We start from the raw sequence: 16,241 nt of genomic DNA, 5'->3' as shown, positions 1-16,241 counted from the left end.
ACAAATTTTTAAAGTTGTGGTATTCTTTTTGAATCACCCCTATATTAGACATAACTAACTCTCAAATACCTCATGTGATATATTAAAACGATGTACCACTCTGATCCAAATCCATATGCCTACCTGACGGTGGGCGCATTTCTTATCTTTCGAGCTCCTCCCCTCTGCGCGCGCGTTATTAATTAGGAGCAGCTTCCTTTCCCCTCCACCGCCCCCTCACCATCCCGAACCCCTTTAAAAGGTCTATAAGAGTACTGGGATTGAAGAGTGGTGGACTGTGTAGGTAAGACAAAATAATTGGACATTGATAGCAAGGAATGAAGAGGACAAGATATTTGGAACGGCCAAACATCTGATTCCAGTAATTTTAGAAGAAATGTTTCTTACGCAAGAGAGTGGATGATGGAATGTGTGTCACTGTATTATAAGTCATTCCATGACTTGCATGTGGAGAGTAATTACTTTTTAGGTTATTAGAGAAGACCAAAGAAAATTTTCTTAGAAATACAAAACGAATATAATTACGACATTACAGGCATTATCCGTATCACTGAATACAGAAAAAACAGGAAAATATGTATGTTCAAGTAACTACAACACCTCTCGTAGAGATGTCGTAGTTGATAGAGATGACAAGGATGGAATACAATTTCGCAAGAAAACTAGAAGCAGAAAAAGTAGATAGCCAGGAAATAAGGAAATGACAAATGAATAGGCTTTGAAGCTCTACAAGTAAAATGATAAATGAAAACCGAGGCCTAACTTCTTACGTTACTGAACAAAGCTACACTAACGGGCGTAGGCGTTTTAATTCAGTATGTAATATGTAAAACGTAGGCGTAATAAAAAGAAATGGCTTATTTAAACTCCTGACTAATCGGAACAAGTTTCTCTAGAGAACAGCTAAGGCTGCTATAGGCTGCACAGAAAGCACACTTATTCTAAAAGAAATTCCAAGAAAGAAAATAAAACCAAACGAGGCACTTGACGATACCAGTGCACTGGGAAATTTCAAGTAAAACTAATGCACACGTCGCTAGAGACACGCCCCTGGTAAAAAAATTCATGGTATTTAAAAAACCCATGAAAGGACACAGAATGCAAACTTATATGATTCATATAATCAGTTCTTAATTTGTGTGTTCAGAACCTCGGGATACGCGGACAATGGACTAACAAAATATTCTTATTGCCTTAACTGACACAAGTGTTTTCAGAATTTAATATTCACAAGTGATAACACTGTAATTGCCAATACAGGTGATTTACAGACGAACTTCGTGAAGCAGAGCAATGTGAAATGCGCAGATCTGGGCAGAAAGGAAAGATTCTGCTTCCTGGTAAATACTTCGTTTCATGTGGAGTAACTATGCGGACGACATCATGCAATAAATAAAGAGTGTTTACTGTTGAGTATTTTCACCAGTATCAATGTGATGTAATAAGGAAAACAAAATGACTGTATTAAAACAGGATTACATTATGTTGGATACGACTTATTTACCTTGATAAATACAGAAAAAAAGGAAATTAAAGAAAGAACAGCAAGCAAGTTAAATGAAATTCCTTTCAAGCGCAGGAAGAGTATGGGCTTAAGAAGGAAGTTAATTAAAAAGGCTCCCCAAGTAAAAAGTCAGGGAGAAAAGAAACGTAGAACTGATACCGCTCATAGACAACATATATTTTTCTCGTTTACGACGAAAACAGAATGAGGTACATTGAGTACACCAGATCAAACGTAATTGATTGCACTATGAATGTTAGTGATTATTATGTGACGACCCAAAATTAAAAGAACTTCAGGTCCAGTCTGCGGCTCAGATTAACACTTCCTGGTAAGTTACGCAATCGTTCACATCAGTCCTTATTATACTAATCCTACACGGTAAGAAATCTGTACGACGAATGCGTCAGTCCCTCAAAGGAGTGATATCTTGGACTTACCTTTGCTGCAGGTTACATGTTTTCTGCACAACTTAAAGATCTTATGAGAACGTGGAGAAAAAGCGATGATACTTTCATTGTGGGTCATTAAATTAATGACCGTGCTGACAGAATCGTGGAGGGCGTATTCACGCATCAGAGAAAGAGCAAAGTCAGTTCGATAAGGGAGTAATTACAGTAGTTTCATGTCGAGATCTTATCAAAGGTGAGATGTCCTCTGGAACACATGAAACGTATTGTGATACCGTCACGGAATATAAAAGAACAAATGGTATTATTACAAAGGTGTAATGTTTCCACAAAAGAAAACTAAAACTCACTTCCGATTTTCCTCCCATACATTTACATACTAGGTAAGTGCCAGGCTGCAAAAACTAAAGGTTTGCAGTTCGAGCCTCAGTCGGTCCTGAGATGTTTTCTGTAAGCTATCGCATCTTTTGCTTCTGGTAATGATGTGTTAATACGAAAATTGCGGAGCTGCAGTGTGGTTCAGAGTCCATTTCAAACTGTAGTTCCCCTACAACGGGGCGGGTAAGTTAGTCTGTAGATTGGAGGAAGGACAAAGACTAGGAAAACACTGTAGTTACCAAACTTCGGATTGATGATAGCTTTACTTTGCTACCTTTATAGTACTGACAGAAGTTCAAAATAATTTTGGTAAAATCCAATTCAGTGTTGATGAAAAAGCCAGACAGCGTCTACCAGTAAGTCCTCACCTGCGATTCGTTAAAGAACAGAACTCCAGTGTATAAAACAGCTTCAAACGTCTAGTTACAAATGAGTTAATGTGTTCAAATATTTGAAGTTATCCACTTAATACCTTTTGCGCCTTAGACGCAAAACCATAATTTTATATCATCAACAACGAACGTTTAGTTAGCTATAAATTCCTTTCCTTTCATTACCTTAAGCGGGTGTTAGCGAGGAAACACGTAAAAAAGTTTGAAATGCTGTTTAAAGTTTGTTGGAAGTCACCAAGTCCTCTTATTGCCAAATACGGGATGAGTGGGTTTTCGGTAAAATGCGCTCCGTTTTAAGTAAAAGCTAGTCTTTCATGCGTGCGTCAGTGAACCGCGAAAGTCAACAGAGTACTATCAGTAACATCAAATATATCAACCGATATTGCGAACATAACAAAAAAAAAATTCAGAGGCAGTACTTCTCACCACGTCCTCGTACATTTTCGCTGTTCAGGAAGTCAAACTGTTGCATGAGGCATAATATTTTAGTTTATTACTTCTTCGCTACTAACTGTATTTGCAGCACTTTTTGCAGACAGTATCCACGTATACCACTGGACATACGTGCAAAATTACATTATATGACCCACAGCTCAGGACATGCATGAAAAACCAGCTTTTGCTTAAAATGGAGCACAAATTACCTAGACTATACTCAATCAGTGTTTGATAATGAGAGCAGTTAGCATCTTCTTTGTCACTTGCATGCTTAAGGACAGATTTTTAGGATGGTATAGCATTTGTAAAATATTCAGAGGTTTGAAGCTGTTTTATACATGTATGCTCTATTCTTTACAGAATCAGGAGTTTACTCATTTGAAACTATTCCGCAAACCTTCTTTTGAAAAGTAGGATGCATTTGAACATGAAAAATAATAACTTACTTCATGTGTTCTTTTCACTTTCTGTTTGAGTATCGTTGTTTTATTTGAGAATGTAGGACACAGTGGCAGTGCCAGTTCTAAAATATACGGATGTAAACATAGGTTGTTGCAAAGATACAAAAATACAAGCTGCTGAAATACCGTTTTGAGAGCCATGAAGGGATATACAAGAAGAAGTGGCATTAGGAATGAAGAAATTTGCAAGACATTTAATGTTGGATCATTGTTAAGACACAACAAAGCAGTACAGCAGAAATGGTACCCATATTTTCAGCAAATGAATGACGTAAGAATCCCAAAATCTTTGATGCAATGCTGACCAAGAGACAATAGAGATGGACCAAGAAAGTGACAGTGACTGGGTCAGGCAGTTTTGTGTAGCCTGTGCCTGGAAATTAATGGTAGTTTCATGTTATAAAGTATTCATGATGAAATGAAAATTCCTTCACATATTTCAACACTACATAAGCCATTATAAATTTCACTTGTTGTCAACAAGGTGCTCATATTCTGATTTTCTGCAGTAACCTCTGAAGCAAATACTGGTATGCTGCAAATAAAAATGCAAGATTTTTAATAATAAAATTTGTAAATAACTTTTGAATATGACCACTTATTACCAAAAACCAACCAATATTTGTATCCTCTGTATAGTTATTGGAAAAACACTACATGACTGAAAAGTTCAGAGAGGGAATAGTTCCAGTCTTATTTTTTACAATGTCGTGTGTGTGTGTGGTGGTCTTCAATCTGAAGACTGATTTGATTCATTTCTCTATGCAAGCCTCATCTGTGCACAATCACCACAACTTACATCCTCTTCAATCTGTTTAATGTAGTCAAGCCATGATCTCTCTCTACAATTTTGACCTCCTGAACTTCCTTCCATTGCTAAATTAACTATGATATACCTTGAAGCCTCAGAAGAGATCCTATCACCATATCCCGTCTTTTAGTCAAGTTGTGCCATGAAGATCTTTGCCCGTCAGCTTGATTCAGCATCTCTACGTGAGGTATCTGATCTACTCCTCCAGTCTTCATCATTATTCTGTACCACTGCATTACAACAGCTTCTGTTCATCTTTTGTCTGTGTGATTTCCCTACCATCTTTCTTTCTTTTTCCTATTTTCATTTTAAATTATATCTGTGGAGGAGTAAATGAAAAATAATAATTCTGATACTAAATGATAAATCTGAGAAAGAACACACAAGATGAGAAGAGGGGAAAATAGAATGTGTAATATAAGATACAAGACTTCCTATTTAATATTTAGCTGCAGACTTCTTCTCAGAAACAGTAATTGATAAATACATTAACTTTTCGGACTAGAGGCCTTTAATTTTCCAAGGAAAGAAAATATATGACAACGAGACCATAAATTCTTTACACCAGAAAGTCGCGAATCACTTGAAAAGTGTTTTTACTCTCCTGCAGTCCCTCCTTTGATCCACCATCCAGGGTGGCACTTTGTGTAATCCATGAATATTATTATTTCTTCCAACCCTTTATTATCTTTTTTTGAAATGAAAGAACCGCTAGTTGTAGATTCCCCCAAGTCTTGTTTTTCCATGCATTCTGAGTGATGTTCCAACTTAATGTTCATATATTCCTAACTACCCCACCTTTGTCCTGTTTTTCACTACACGAGGAAGGCCCTGGTTTCTATCAACTAGGTACTGTTGTCTGTGAGGGTCAATTTTTGTCACACAACAATTAGAAGTTTTTCTACCTTTCTTTTGTTATTGTTAATTTCAGAGCTTATCCGCAGATTTTAATACAGATTGGGAATACTATAAGTCATACTCATCATTAAATAGAAAGAATCTGCATATGATTAATCAGTAATTATTTCACTTAAAATTGGCTTTCCTGTTCAGAGCTTCATTGGTTTGACTATACAATACACTTGGAATGGAATGTGCCTAATATAATTCATACATTCATCACTTTTCAGAATTCATGCTAAAAAATGAGGTGTATGCATATTTGCATGTTCTTGATAGCATAAATATTGTATCATTGGGGGAATGTTTTTGTAGAATATTGCTCTTCATATCTGTAAATTAAAATTGAATGATTTCTGTAGTGGTTATACATATATTCTTGTTAGGATATTTAGCATGAATCAGCCAGATTTTGAAATTTTTGTCATCCATAAAACCTGCAAAAATAAGTTCTTTTGTATCATTAAGTTGGCAGAGCATGTGCAGCATGATATAATTTAAATTCATTTGCTGCATGCTTCCTGTGTTTCATCAACACAGAAACAACACCAGTAAAATTTCTTTATTTTGTTTAAAAGCATGGTCCAGCTAACAATGTGTGTTGTTAACATTTTAAACTAGTATAATTAATGTAGCTAAGATTTTCTCATTTTATCTGGGTAAATTTTTAACAATAATTCTTTCTGTATTAATTCATTTTTTTATTTTTCTGCTGTTGTAAATGTAATTTTGAGGGAAATATTTTGAGCATAATATAAAATCTAAAACCTGTTCCGAAAAACAATTTAGATTGGACTGCCATGGAGTCAGCTTAATGACTTCAAAGCAAGGAATTAAGAACAAAACTTTAGGTGTGTTTTTAATCCAGTGTGTTTGTTGTGTTGTTTCATCACTGAGGCAGAGATAAATAAGATGGGAAATAAGACAAATGATGATTTTTATAGTTGCTCAATGAAATGTAGGAATAATTCAATGTTCATGCGTTTTCAATTCATCAGAAGTGTCCACTGTGATCATAGTTATAGAACAAAAACAAATAATGCTGTAAAATGGAAGTTTTTAAACTGAATATAAAACCAATAGTTTACAGGTAACAGGAAAATAACATACATCAAAGATAAATACTGGTACATGATAAAGTACCAACAGCACCATTTATTGGCTAGAAGTAACAATATAATAGCTGATTATATAACTTCTGAAGAGACTCTCAGTTTAACATTTCTGAAAAAAAAAAATGTGTTTTTGATGCAATAACTGTTTCTTCTGTAATCTTTATTGGTCACATTCATTTACCAGTCTGGTATTTCAACAGGTCACAGCAACTGATGGTGATAAAGATCGACCACAGAATATTGTCTACTTCTTGACAGGTCAAGGAATTGATCCTGATAATCCAGCCAACAGCAAATTTGATATAAATAGGACAACAGGAGAAATCTTTGTTCTTAAGGTACTGATAGTTTTATAAATGTACATTCTGACACACGTCTGTGCACTCGTATGCAAGTCCACACTAATCTATCCTGTACATGTAACTACTGCAAACTGTATCCATTTGAATCTGCTTACTGTATACACCCCTTGGTCCTCCTCTGCATTTTTTACCTGCCACTGTTCCCTCCAATAACAAACTGACAATTCCTTGATGCCTCAGAATGTGTCCTATCAACCAACCCAATCAAGCAGCACCATATTTTTTTTTTCTCTCCTATTGTATTTAGGACCTCCTCATTAGTTACATGATATAACTGCCAAATCTTTAACATTCTTCAGTAGTTCCACCAAGCAATGTGGTGCAGTGGTTAGCACACTAGACTTGCACTCAGGAAGATGACAGTTCAAATTGACACCTGGCCATCCAGATTTAGGTTTTCTGTGATTTTCCTAAATCACTCCAGGCAAACACTGGGATGGTTCCTTTGAAATGGCATGGCCGATATCCCTCCCCATTCTTGACGCAATCCGAGCTTGTGCTTTGTCTCTAGAGACCTCGATGTCAATGGGATGTTAAAACCAATCTACCTTACTTCCTTCTTCTGTAGTACCACATTTCAAAAGCTTCTATTCTCATCTTGTCTGAGCTGCTAATTGCCCCCATTTCACTATTCTACAAAGCTACAGTCCAGACAAATACATTCAGAAAACACTTCCTGAAACTCAAATTTCTACTAGAGGTTAACAAATTACTCATTTTCAGAAACGCTTTCCTTGTGATAGCTAGTCTGCGTTTTATATCCTCAGTTACTTTCCTGTCCAAATAGCAAACCTCATCTGCGATATTTAGTGTCTGATTTCCTAATATAAATCTGTCAGTACTACCTAAGTTAATTCAGTTACATTCCATTACCCATCACAGCTAAACTACAATAGAGACTGAAACTTATTAATAATGCAAACATACAGCAAACTTTCAAACTTTTGGACAAAAGGAAGTTCAAGAAATAAGTCATATGTATTCATCTCTGTGTTTGTGATAGAATATGTAACTTTTAACTGATGCTTATATACTTTCCACCATATATTGTAAACAATTGTTATCATAATTTCATAAAAGCAATATGGAAATGACAGTTGCACTGTTTCTGAGAGAGATGCCCAAGCATTCACCTTGCATGTTATTACATGCAAATCTGTGTAGTTGAACTAACTTTTAGTAATAAATACTTAGTAAAATTATTGCATTACTATATCTTATTTTGCATATAGCTGATTTAATATTAGTTCTGTTGTTGAACTGATCAGTGTAAATATTTCCTGAATCATTGCCTTTGATTTAAATAAAACTTTCATCAGCTGACAGTTTTTCACATAAAGACAAATGAAAAAGAAAGAAATATTGCACAGACCTGTTATGAATGAGCACTTTCTAGAAAAGTCCATTTTGAAGAAAATGTAGATGCACTGAGATCTCACATAAGGTTATTAGTTTACATATACTGTGATGCATGGATATAAATTTGCCTTATGAACAGTGTTAACTTAACAGATAATTTCCGGTATCTGTCATTTTTAATTTTCATTTTTTTAATTCCTAGCCATTGGACAGGGACCAGCCAAATGGCCGTCCTCAGTGGAGGTTTACAGTTTTTGCTCAAGATGAAGGTGGAGAAGGTCTTGTTGGTTATGCTGATGTACAAGTAAATCTAAAAGATATCAATGATAATGCACCAGTTTTCCCCCAAGGGATATATTTTGGAAATGTCACAGAGAATGGGACTGCTGGTGAGTACTTGTGATTACCAGATATAAGAGGATAAAATTGTGTAAAGATGTTTACCTATTATAGTTGTATTTTCCTGCAGGAATGGTTGTTATGACTATGACAGCAGTAGACTATGATGATCCGAGTGAAGGCACAAATGCAAGACTTATCTATTCTATTGAAAAGAATGTCATAGAAGAAGAGACTGGCTCACCAATATTTGAAATTGAATCAGAAACAGGTGTAATTAAGACAGCTGTGTGTTGTCTTGACCGTGAACGCACACCAGATTATTCAATACAGGTTGTTGCCATGGATGGTGGAGGGCTTAAAGGTGAGTTGTGTGATCAAAACATTCAGGCAAGTAAAAATTAAAACTCTTTCTGTATTAGTCGCACTGCTTAATAAATAGCTTGTGATGTCTAAAATTTTGGATCAGTGCTTTCTTATTGTTTGTGTATTGCAATCATGAGTAGCATATCTGGATTGAACAGTGGAAAGATTAAATAAAAATGGAAACTGAGATTTGTATTTCATGTTTCAGCACCACATGTTAACCTTTCTGATATAAGAACATAATGTAAAACCAAAAGCTTTAAAAGTACCTCCAGTTTTCTCGTGAAACCCATGAACAATTATTCAAAATTTCCTTTTCGATCTGCAAATATAGTGGCATACATTGTAATGTATGGAAAGGAGCTGTAGAGTTTGCTAATAGTTATTCATTTTTTAAGAAATTATTTTTGAAGTTTAAAAGGTTCATAGAAAGAGCAAAATAGAGAAAAAGTTCCTGTGTTCCTAGTTAAAAAAAAAGTCTAGGTGTTACATATATGCAACGCATCATGTAATCATACACTTGCCAGTCAAGAAAGCATACAATACAATATGGAAAAACATCAGTTATTTTATTTTTGTTTCCAAGATATTTATTAAAATAACTTCCACTGATATTCTATCATTGTTATGTCATATTTATGAATATATAACTAACACAATCTGCTACAGTAACATCATATCTGAATTTTGATTAATCTTGTAGTAATGATAAGGGCACTAAGAGTAATTTTCCAGCTATTGGTGGAAATTGGTGTAACAATTCTTAAGACAGAAAACAAAGGTACATCTCACATTTTGCACAAGTAACAAATGTATACCCACCACATCCAATATCTCTGCATTGATTTCTTCTGGCATTCCAATTAGGCCAGGGGTCAGAACATTCACTTGGTACATATTGTTGTGGGATGACAGCCCTGAGACACTTTTTCTTTCTTGTCTCAAGTTGCTGCAGAATGCCATTGCTGGGTCTACCTCTTTTCTGTCCAGATCTTCCTATGTTAAAAAGACACTGCACCACCTCAGTCCCAAACTATTCTGATTCAGGGGTTGCTCAGAAAGTTTCTTCTTTAATAGCACTTACTCACAAAGGATCCAAGCATTTATGACTGAAAGCTCATGCTTATGGTAAAACAGTCTGCAATACCACCTCTTGCACATTAGTGTTATATAGTAATGACCTAGATTATTGTCCATCAAATCTACTCTTCCCAAGTGGTTGTTATACACTGTTAAAATTTTATGACGGTCAATTTCTTCATATGATTTTGAACTTTTAATAGCACCTCAGTTTCTTTTCAGCAGTTTACCTGCGAATGTTGACAGGAAAGTTGTCCTTCCTTATCACAGAAGATACACCAACACTATCCACACTGGACATGAATTCATCTGATGTACCTGCCGATGACTTACTTGGTTCTTTTTCTGCACATAATTTGCAATCAGGAATTCTGTTTGTATGTAATTTTTCTAAAGACAGCGTGCCCTGTAGACACAAATACACCACAAGTGGAGCTCATGTGCAGAAGCTGCCAAAATAAAGTTTACGACTGATATGTTTCAGGATGTGTCTAGTAATTCTGATGACAACATTCCAGTTAGCACTCAAATCTGGCTCTGAAGGAAACTGAAAAACATGATCATTCTCTTGCCCTGTATAGATCTCAAATCTGCAGGCAAATTCTGATTTAGAACAAAGAACAAATAACTTGTAACCTCACAGTTCGTTCTGAATGCAATTCCACAGATGATGTCTGATTTTCATTGCTCACATTTGCTCATCAAGTCACAAACTCTCATCCATTGGAAGTGATGAAAAGCTTTTCAGTAGAGAATCAACAGTTGGTATGATTTTATACAATTTATCATGATCTTTCTCACCTATAGGTATTTGTTGAAAGTTGTCATTAAAATGTAGACTTGCCCGAATTTTTACAAATATATTCAAGGCATATGTTAGTACTATAAGTGGCAAACATCAGTAAACAGATTTTAATCACTTCTCCCCACAAGACTTTGTTATTTGGAGAACTTTAGCTAGATCTGTACAGGAAATAAACAACATTCTTTCATCTGTTATTTTTTGGAGCAGTTCACATTTGAAGAAATATTTGCAAAAGTAGTATGGTGTCTTCAGCTGTGTTATTTCATCAGAATAATCTAAGTTTCTTTTAAAGTTCTGCAGGAATGGTTCTTTCTTTCCAACATAGACTGGATGCTTTTTAAGTTGCTTTGACACTTTTAGGTTCACCTTTCTTGTTCATCGTCTTGTGAGCACAACCAATGGTTTTGCTGTTATGATGCTGAGTTAGTGGTATAACTTAATGAGAAACATTTTCAGTTTCAGCCATTTGAGACACATGTACATTTTCAACACTTTGTGGGGTACTTGGAGGAAAATGGGATAAATCAAAAGTTTCTGTTTTGTCTTCAGCTGAGAAATCATTTTCAGAACTTATGTCACCATTTAATTCATTTGGATTTACTGTGAGATCATCATCAACATCACTGTCGAAGTCACTGAGTTCATCATCACTCACAGAAGGTATATCCAGCTGACCCTGGCAGCAGTGTCTTTCAACAAAAAACCACAGACTGAATAATTGATCCATAACCTAAAAGTCAATGTTAAAAATTAACATAACAATAACTATACCTCCCTAGAAAATAACATCCAAACACAAAAAGCAGACCATTGAATGAGAATATTTACAAAAATTATGATAAGGCAAAGTAGCTTCACCTATACTGTATGTCAGTATCCACACAGTGTTTCATATGTGCAATATACACAAACAATAATATACAATTTGAAACTGAATAATTTGCACAGCTTGTCTTCTCAATTATTGTTGTACATATCTGCTTTAGTTTGTGTGATTTTTCCTTCTTTCTAAACTGGTTCTTACCGAGGCAAACTCAATGTGATATTAAGCAAAATTCACACTCAACAACTTTATCTGCAGTCATACAATGAAGTTACCAGGAGTCTGCAATGCAGCCAATTACTTCACACATAGTATCAGAGATACTAACTATGAACTTTGTTGCATCTGTGAAACTTGGTTTAGTTCATTAAATTCCCACTAGGCATGCGAGAAACAATTTTTCAATCTATGTTGCAGATATGCAACACTGTACAATTAAGGGATAAAAAAGATGAGAAAGGTAAGAAGAACATGTTCCATAATGCAGAAGATTACCTAAAAGTCATTTCAAGTTTAATTATTTCTGAGAAATATTCATTGTCATATATAATTGCTGTGTCATAATTAAAAAGTCTTTATAAAACATGCACCTACATGTGCTCACTGAATTAGACCCAAGGCATAATTTATGGGACACCATAAGAATAATTTCTAGAGGCACCACAGTAATGAATTTTTGGAGTATCATATCAATGTATGTTATTTGTGCATTCTAAATAACATAAAAGTTCACATTTAAATAGTATCACATCTGGGACCTCAGCAGTTTGGTCCCATGGGAACTTACCACCACAAGTACCATGTTTCATCTGAAAAATGTTGTATATATGATATGCTTTACAATAATTTTCTGATGATGGAAGATCATACCACAGAATTCTCCATGTGGGAATGAGCACCAAGACCTATGGGTTAGTGGTTACAACAAACCAAATACATTGGTGACCATAAAGTGTCATTACAAAATATCTACTGCAAGTGGGGACATCAACAGGAAACGAGAATCACATGAGTCAGCTCCTCTGTTGTCAGAATAATTTTTTAAAGATCTTTCACAAACCAAGATGAGTTCATGGGGGCACATAAGATAGAGTCATTTTTCTCATTTATCTCTCTTTTTGTCATCTGTGCTTTGTACATTTATGGTGTTTCTTCTGTACATTGTTCCATTACCATGTCGAATCATCTCTTACCTGGATGTTCCACAACACTGTGTCCATCAAACAAGTCACCAACATATATGCTTCTCCTCAATACACCTATGACACACTTCTCTCATTCACTTTGGCTTTGGTCTTCATCCACTGTATTCTTTCGCGTTTTAAAAATATTTTGAAGGATGTTTATTTAGCCATACAGTTTTCCATTTTTTGTCACTTTTATTTACCTTGCATTAAGTGACAGCATTCGTTTTTGCTCAGTTTTTGAACACTTTAAGTAGCTGATATTTGATCTCACTCAGCAGATTTCTTTGTTGCATTCCACATTGCAGGACGAGCAAAAGGGGGGATGGGCAACATTAGAGGAAGGTAAGAAGGAGAAAGAGAAAATACAAAGTGTTAAGAGGCAAGTGAATGGGTTGTAGGATGATCAGGTATGATTGGAAGCTGAAGCAACAGGCAGAAGGAGAAGGAAATAGAAAGAAAGAAAGAAAGAAAGGAAACAAATAGATTTTAACACAAAATTCAACTAATACAATTAGAGAAACAACTTCCTTCTCAAGGCAAAGGTCTTGTGTGATACCAAGAAGATAGAAGTTCCTGCTGTTGCATTAACAGTGCATGAGAGACTGTCTGTAGAATATACCAAAACTGTTATTTGCTTCTTCTTCCTGCTTCTCTTTCTATCTGTTGTCCTTTCTTCTTATGTATTGTCTACTCCTTCTGCCCTTCTCTTACATGTTGTCTTACATGTAATCATATCTCTCTCTCTCTCTCTCTCTCTCTCTCTCACACACACACTTTCTCTCTCTCTCTGCTCTTGTAGTATATGTTAGTATATGATGCTGTTTAGTACTTGACTTTATGTTCTTTTTATTGGTTAAAAATCATTTAACTCATATGGTTATAGTAAATAAACTGTTGTTGCTACACTCTCTCTTTGTTATTGCCCCAGTTTTTCATCAGCTACAAAATCAGTTTGTAATTTTCTTCCTTTTATTTTTCATTGTCAGTAAAAAGCCATAAGAGTTGAAAGCTGTAATGTATATATTTTTCTGTATGATAACTATTTAATATAGAGATGAAAGTACTATGTTGAATTTGTAGTATATTAGATGTTTGAGTAGTTTATCAGAACTGACAACTGATTCCATCACATTTATTCGTTTGTAGGAACTGGAACAGCTTCTATAAGAGTAAAAGATATTAATGATATGCCACCTCAGTTTACAAAGGATGAATGGTTTACTGAAGTTGATGAAACAGATGGAACTAACTTGCCTGATACTCCCATATTAACTGTAACTGTTCATGATGAAGATGAGACAAATAAATTCCAGTATAAAGTGAGTCTATTCTAAATAGCAGCCATGCTTATTTACGTATCTGTTATCTTAATGAAAAATAAGGGACGTTTGAGCAGAAATACTAATACAAGACTATTTTAGGTTATCGAAAACAGTGGTTATGGTGCTGATAAGTTCACTATGGTAAGAAACAATGATGGAACAGGATCGCTAAAGATAGTCCAACCATTGGATTATGAAGATCAGCTTCAGAGTAATGGATTCCGTTTCCGGATACAAGTCAATGATAAGGTATGTTACATTCATCTTTTAACAATTCTCTTGAAAAACAGTCAGTCATCTGAAAAACACACTTAACACGCCATGAGGCCGTGGCAAAATATATGATAAAATCTTTCACGCATCAGAAATAAATTTTGTAGATTTTCAGATTAACAAATATTATGTTTACAGGTTATGCCCTAAATTTAGTAACTGATTAGTTTCAAAATGAGAAAAATTTATCTTTAATCTTTCTTGAAAAATTACCTTATTTTTCTTAAAAAATCACTAGTTGCAGGTTTTGTTACCACATTAATTTCGTTTGACATTTAATATCCTAGTAATATGAAATATTATCATCTGTATTACAATTGATCTTGTAATATCCTACTCGTACAAATTTTAAAAATGAATTTTACAAGACAGTTGCAAACTGAAACATAAGCTTTATATGTGTCTTTGTTTTTCAAGTGTTGCATGTATTCCCTTTAGAATTTATAAGACAGACATTTCTGCAAGACTTGAATATTGTTCATCTCCATTTGCTATGTTTTAATGAGTGGCAATAGTGCCTCAGTATGCAGTATATAGCAAATGCCCATATTTGAACCTCAGTGTGAAAGGGCTCAGGCATATATAATACAGAAAACAATCTCTTGTTGCACATGTGTGTTTGTGTATACATTTGTGCCTAATATTTATAAGTAAATGATGCTTTACAATCTGGCAAGGTATTTCAATGACTGGGCCCAAAAAATCCATATGGTAATGTCAACAAACATTTGTGGTATTCTTACAGCCTCACTAGATGACCATGTCATCATAAGATACTGTATGTAACATGAACAAGCAATCTGCTTAATCCACAATTTCATAGAATTTCCAATTTCAGAAACAGAAAGCTTATCACAGTAAAATAACTCTTACTAAAAATGATATTGCTTCCATAAAATGGAACAAGTTTTCATATCTGCGAGAAGAGCCTGAGAGAAGTGCAAAAAGTTTTAGATATTATCCAGCACTTAAAGTTAAGGTTCTGGTAGTATTGAGATGATCTTGGGCTTAAATAGTGTGATTTTAGACACTGAAAGTGAACTGAATGCCACTCATGGATTAGGCTTTAAGCCTGTTCTAATAGGCCAACTGTTGCTTACAAGGTAGTTTGAGGAGTTACCTATGAACATAGGACATGTGATAAGCATGTTGCCAATCCCTCCAGCCATTATTGTGAGTAGGTGAGTCCTGATGATGCCTCTGTTTCTTTATTCAAACAGCTTCTCATTTGGCCTCATGGTCCTCATTCCAGACCTGTCTGTGTTCCACATGGAAGGCAGAGCTGCTAACAATTTGGCTACTGAGAAGTGATTGACTGTAGTAGTGACAGTTACTCCTCTATGATCTACATTATATCATACTGTTAATGTGACTGTGCTACCAGAAGATTCTGTCATTCATTGCAATGAGCATGTTTTAAGCTTTTCGTTGGACTGTACAATGGTAACTTTCACGAAAAGTTGGATTTTGTGTCTCTCTGGTTCTGCAGACAACATTAATAAGTTTGAATTATGCTTCTGATTTCTTTAGATGTAGAATACTGCTTCTAACTTGTCCTAAATTTCTCTGACGTACATTTCTTTTCAGGGAGAAGACAATGATAATGATAAGTACCATGTGGCATACTCCTGGGTCGTTGTAAAACTGAGGGACATCAATGACAATAAGCCACAATTTGAGCGTCCAAACATTGAAGTGTCTGTATTTGAAAGTGCTGAATTGGGGAAAACCCTTGAAACCTTTAAGGCCAGTGATCCAGATCAAGGAGGCAAAAGTAAAGTAAAATATGCCATTGATCGGACATCAGACAGAAAGCGACAGTTTTCTATTAATCAAGAGGGCACTGTATCTATTCAGAGGAAGCTTGACAGAGAAGAGACACCGAGGCATCAGGTAACACAGATAAAAGTTCTTGA

General features: G+C 35.1%; 1 protein-coding gene across 1 annotated transcript in view; it reads left to right on the top strand.

Annotated features, from left to right (window-relative positions):
• Positions 1-16,241, top strand: part of LOC124798306 (neural-cadherin-like) — a 446,838-nt gene that overhangs the window by 381,580 nt on the left and 49,017 nt on the right. The window contains exons 5-10 of the mRNA XM_047261643.1: positions 6,610-6,747; positions 8,333-8,519; positions 8,600-8,833; positions 13,877-14,049; positions 14,152-14,301; positions 15,913-16,218. Of these exons, the coding sequence (XP_047117599.1) occupies positions 6,610-6,747; positions 8,333-8,519; positions 8,600-8,833; positions 13,877-14,049; positions 14,152-14,301; positions 15,913-16,218 (1,188 nt within the window). The remainder of the gene's footprint in view (positions 1-6,609; positions 6,748-8,332; positions 8,520-8,599; positions 8,834-13,876; positions 14,050-14,151; positions 14,302-15,912; positions 16,219-16,241) is intronic.

The sequence above is a fragment of the Schistocerca piceifrons genome, chromosome 5, assembly GCF_021461385.2.
Source record: "Schistocerca piceifrons isolate TAMUIC-IGC-003096 chromosome 5, iqSchPice1.1, whole genome shotgun sequence".
Lineage (NCBI taxonomy): Eukaryota > Metazoa > Arthropoda > Insecta > Orthoptera > Acrididae > Schistocerca > Schistocerca piceifrons.
Note: the sequence above shows the minus strand (reverse complement) of the source record. Positions and strands in the feature narration are given on the sequence as shown.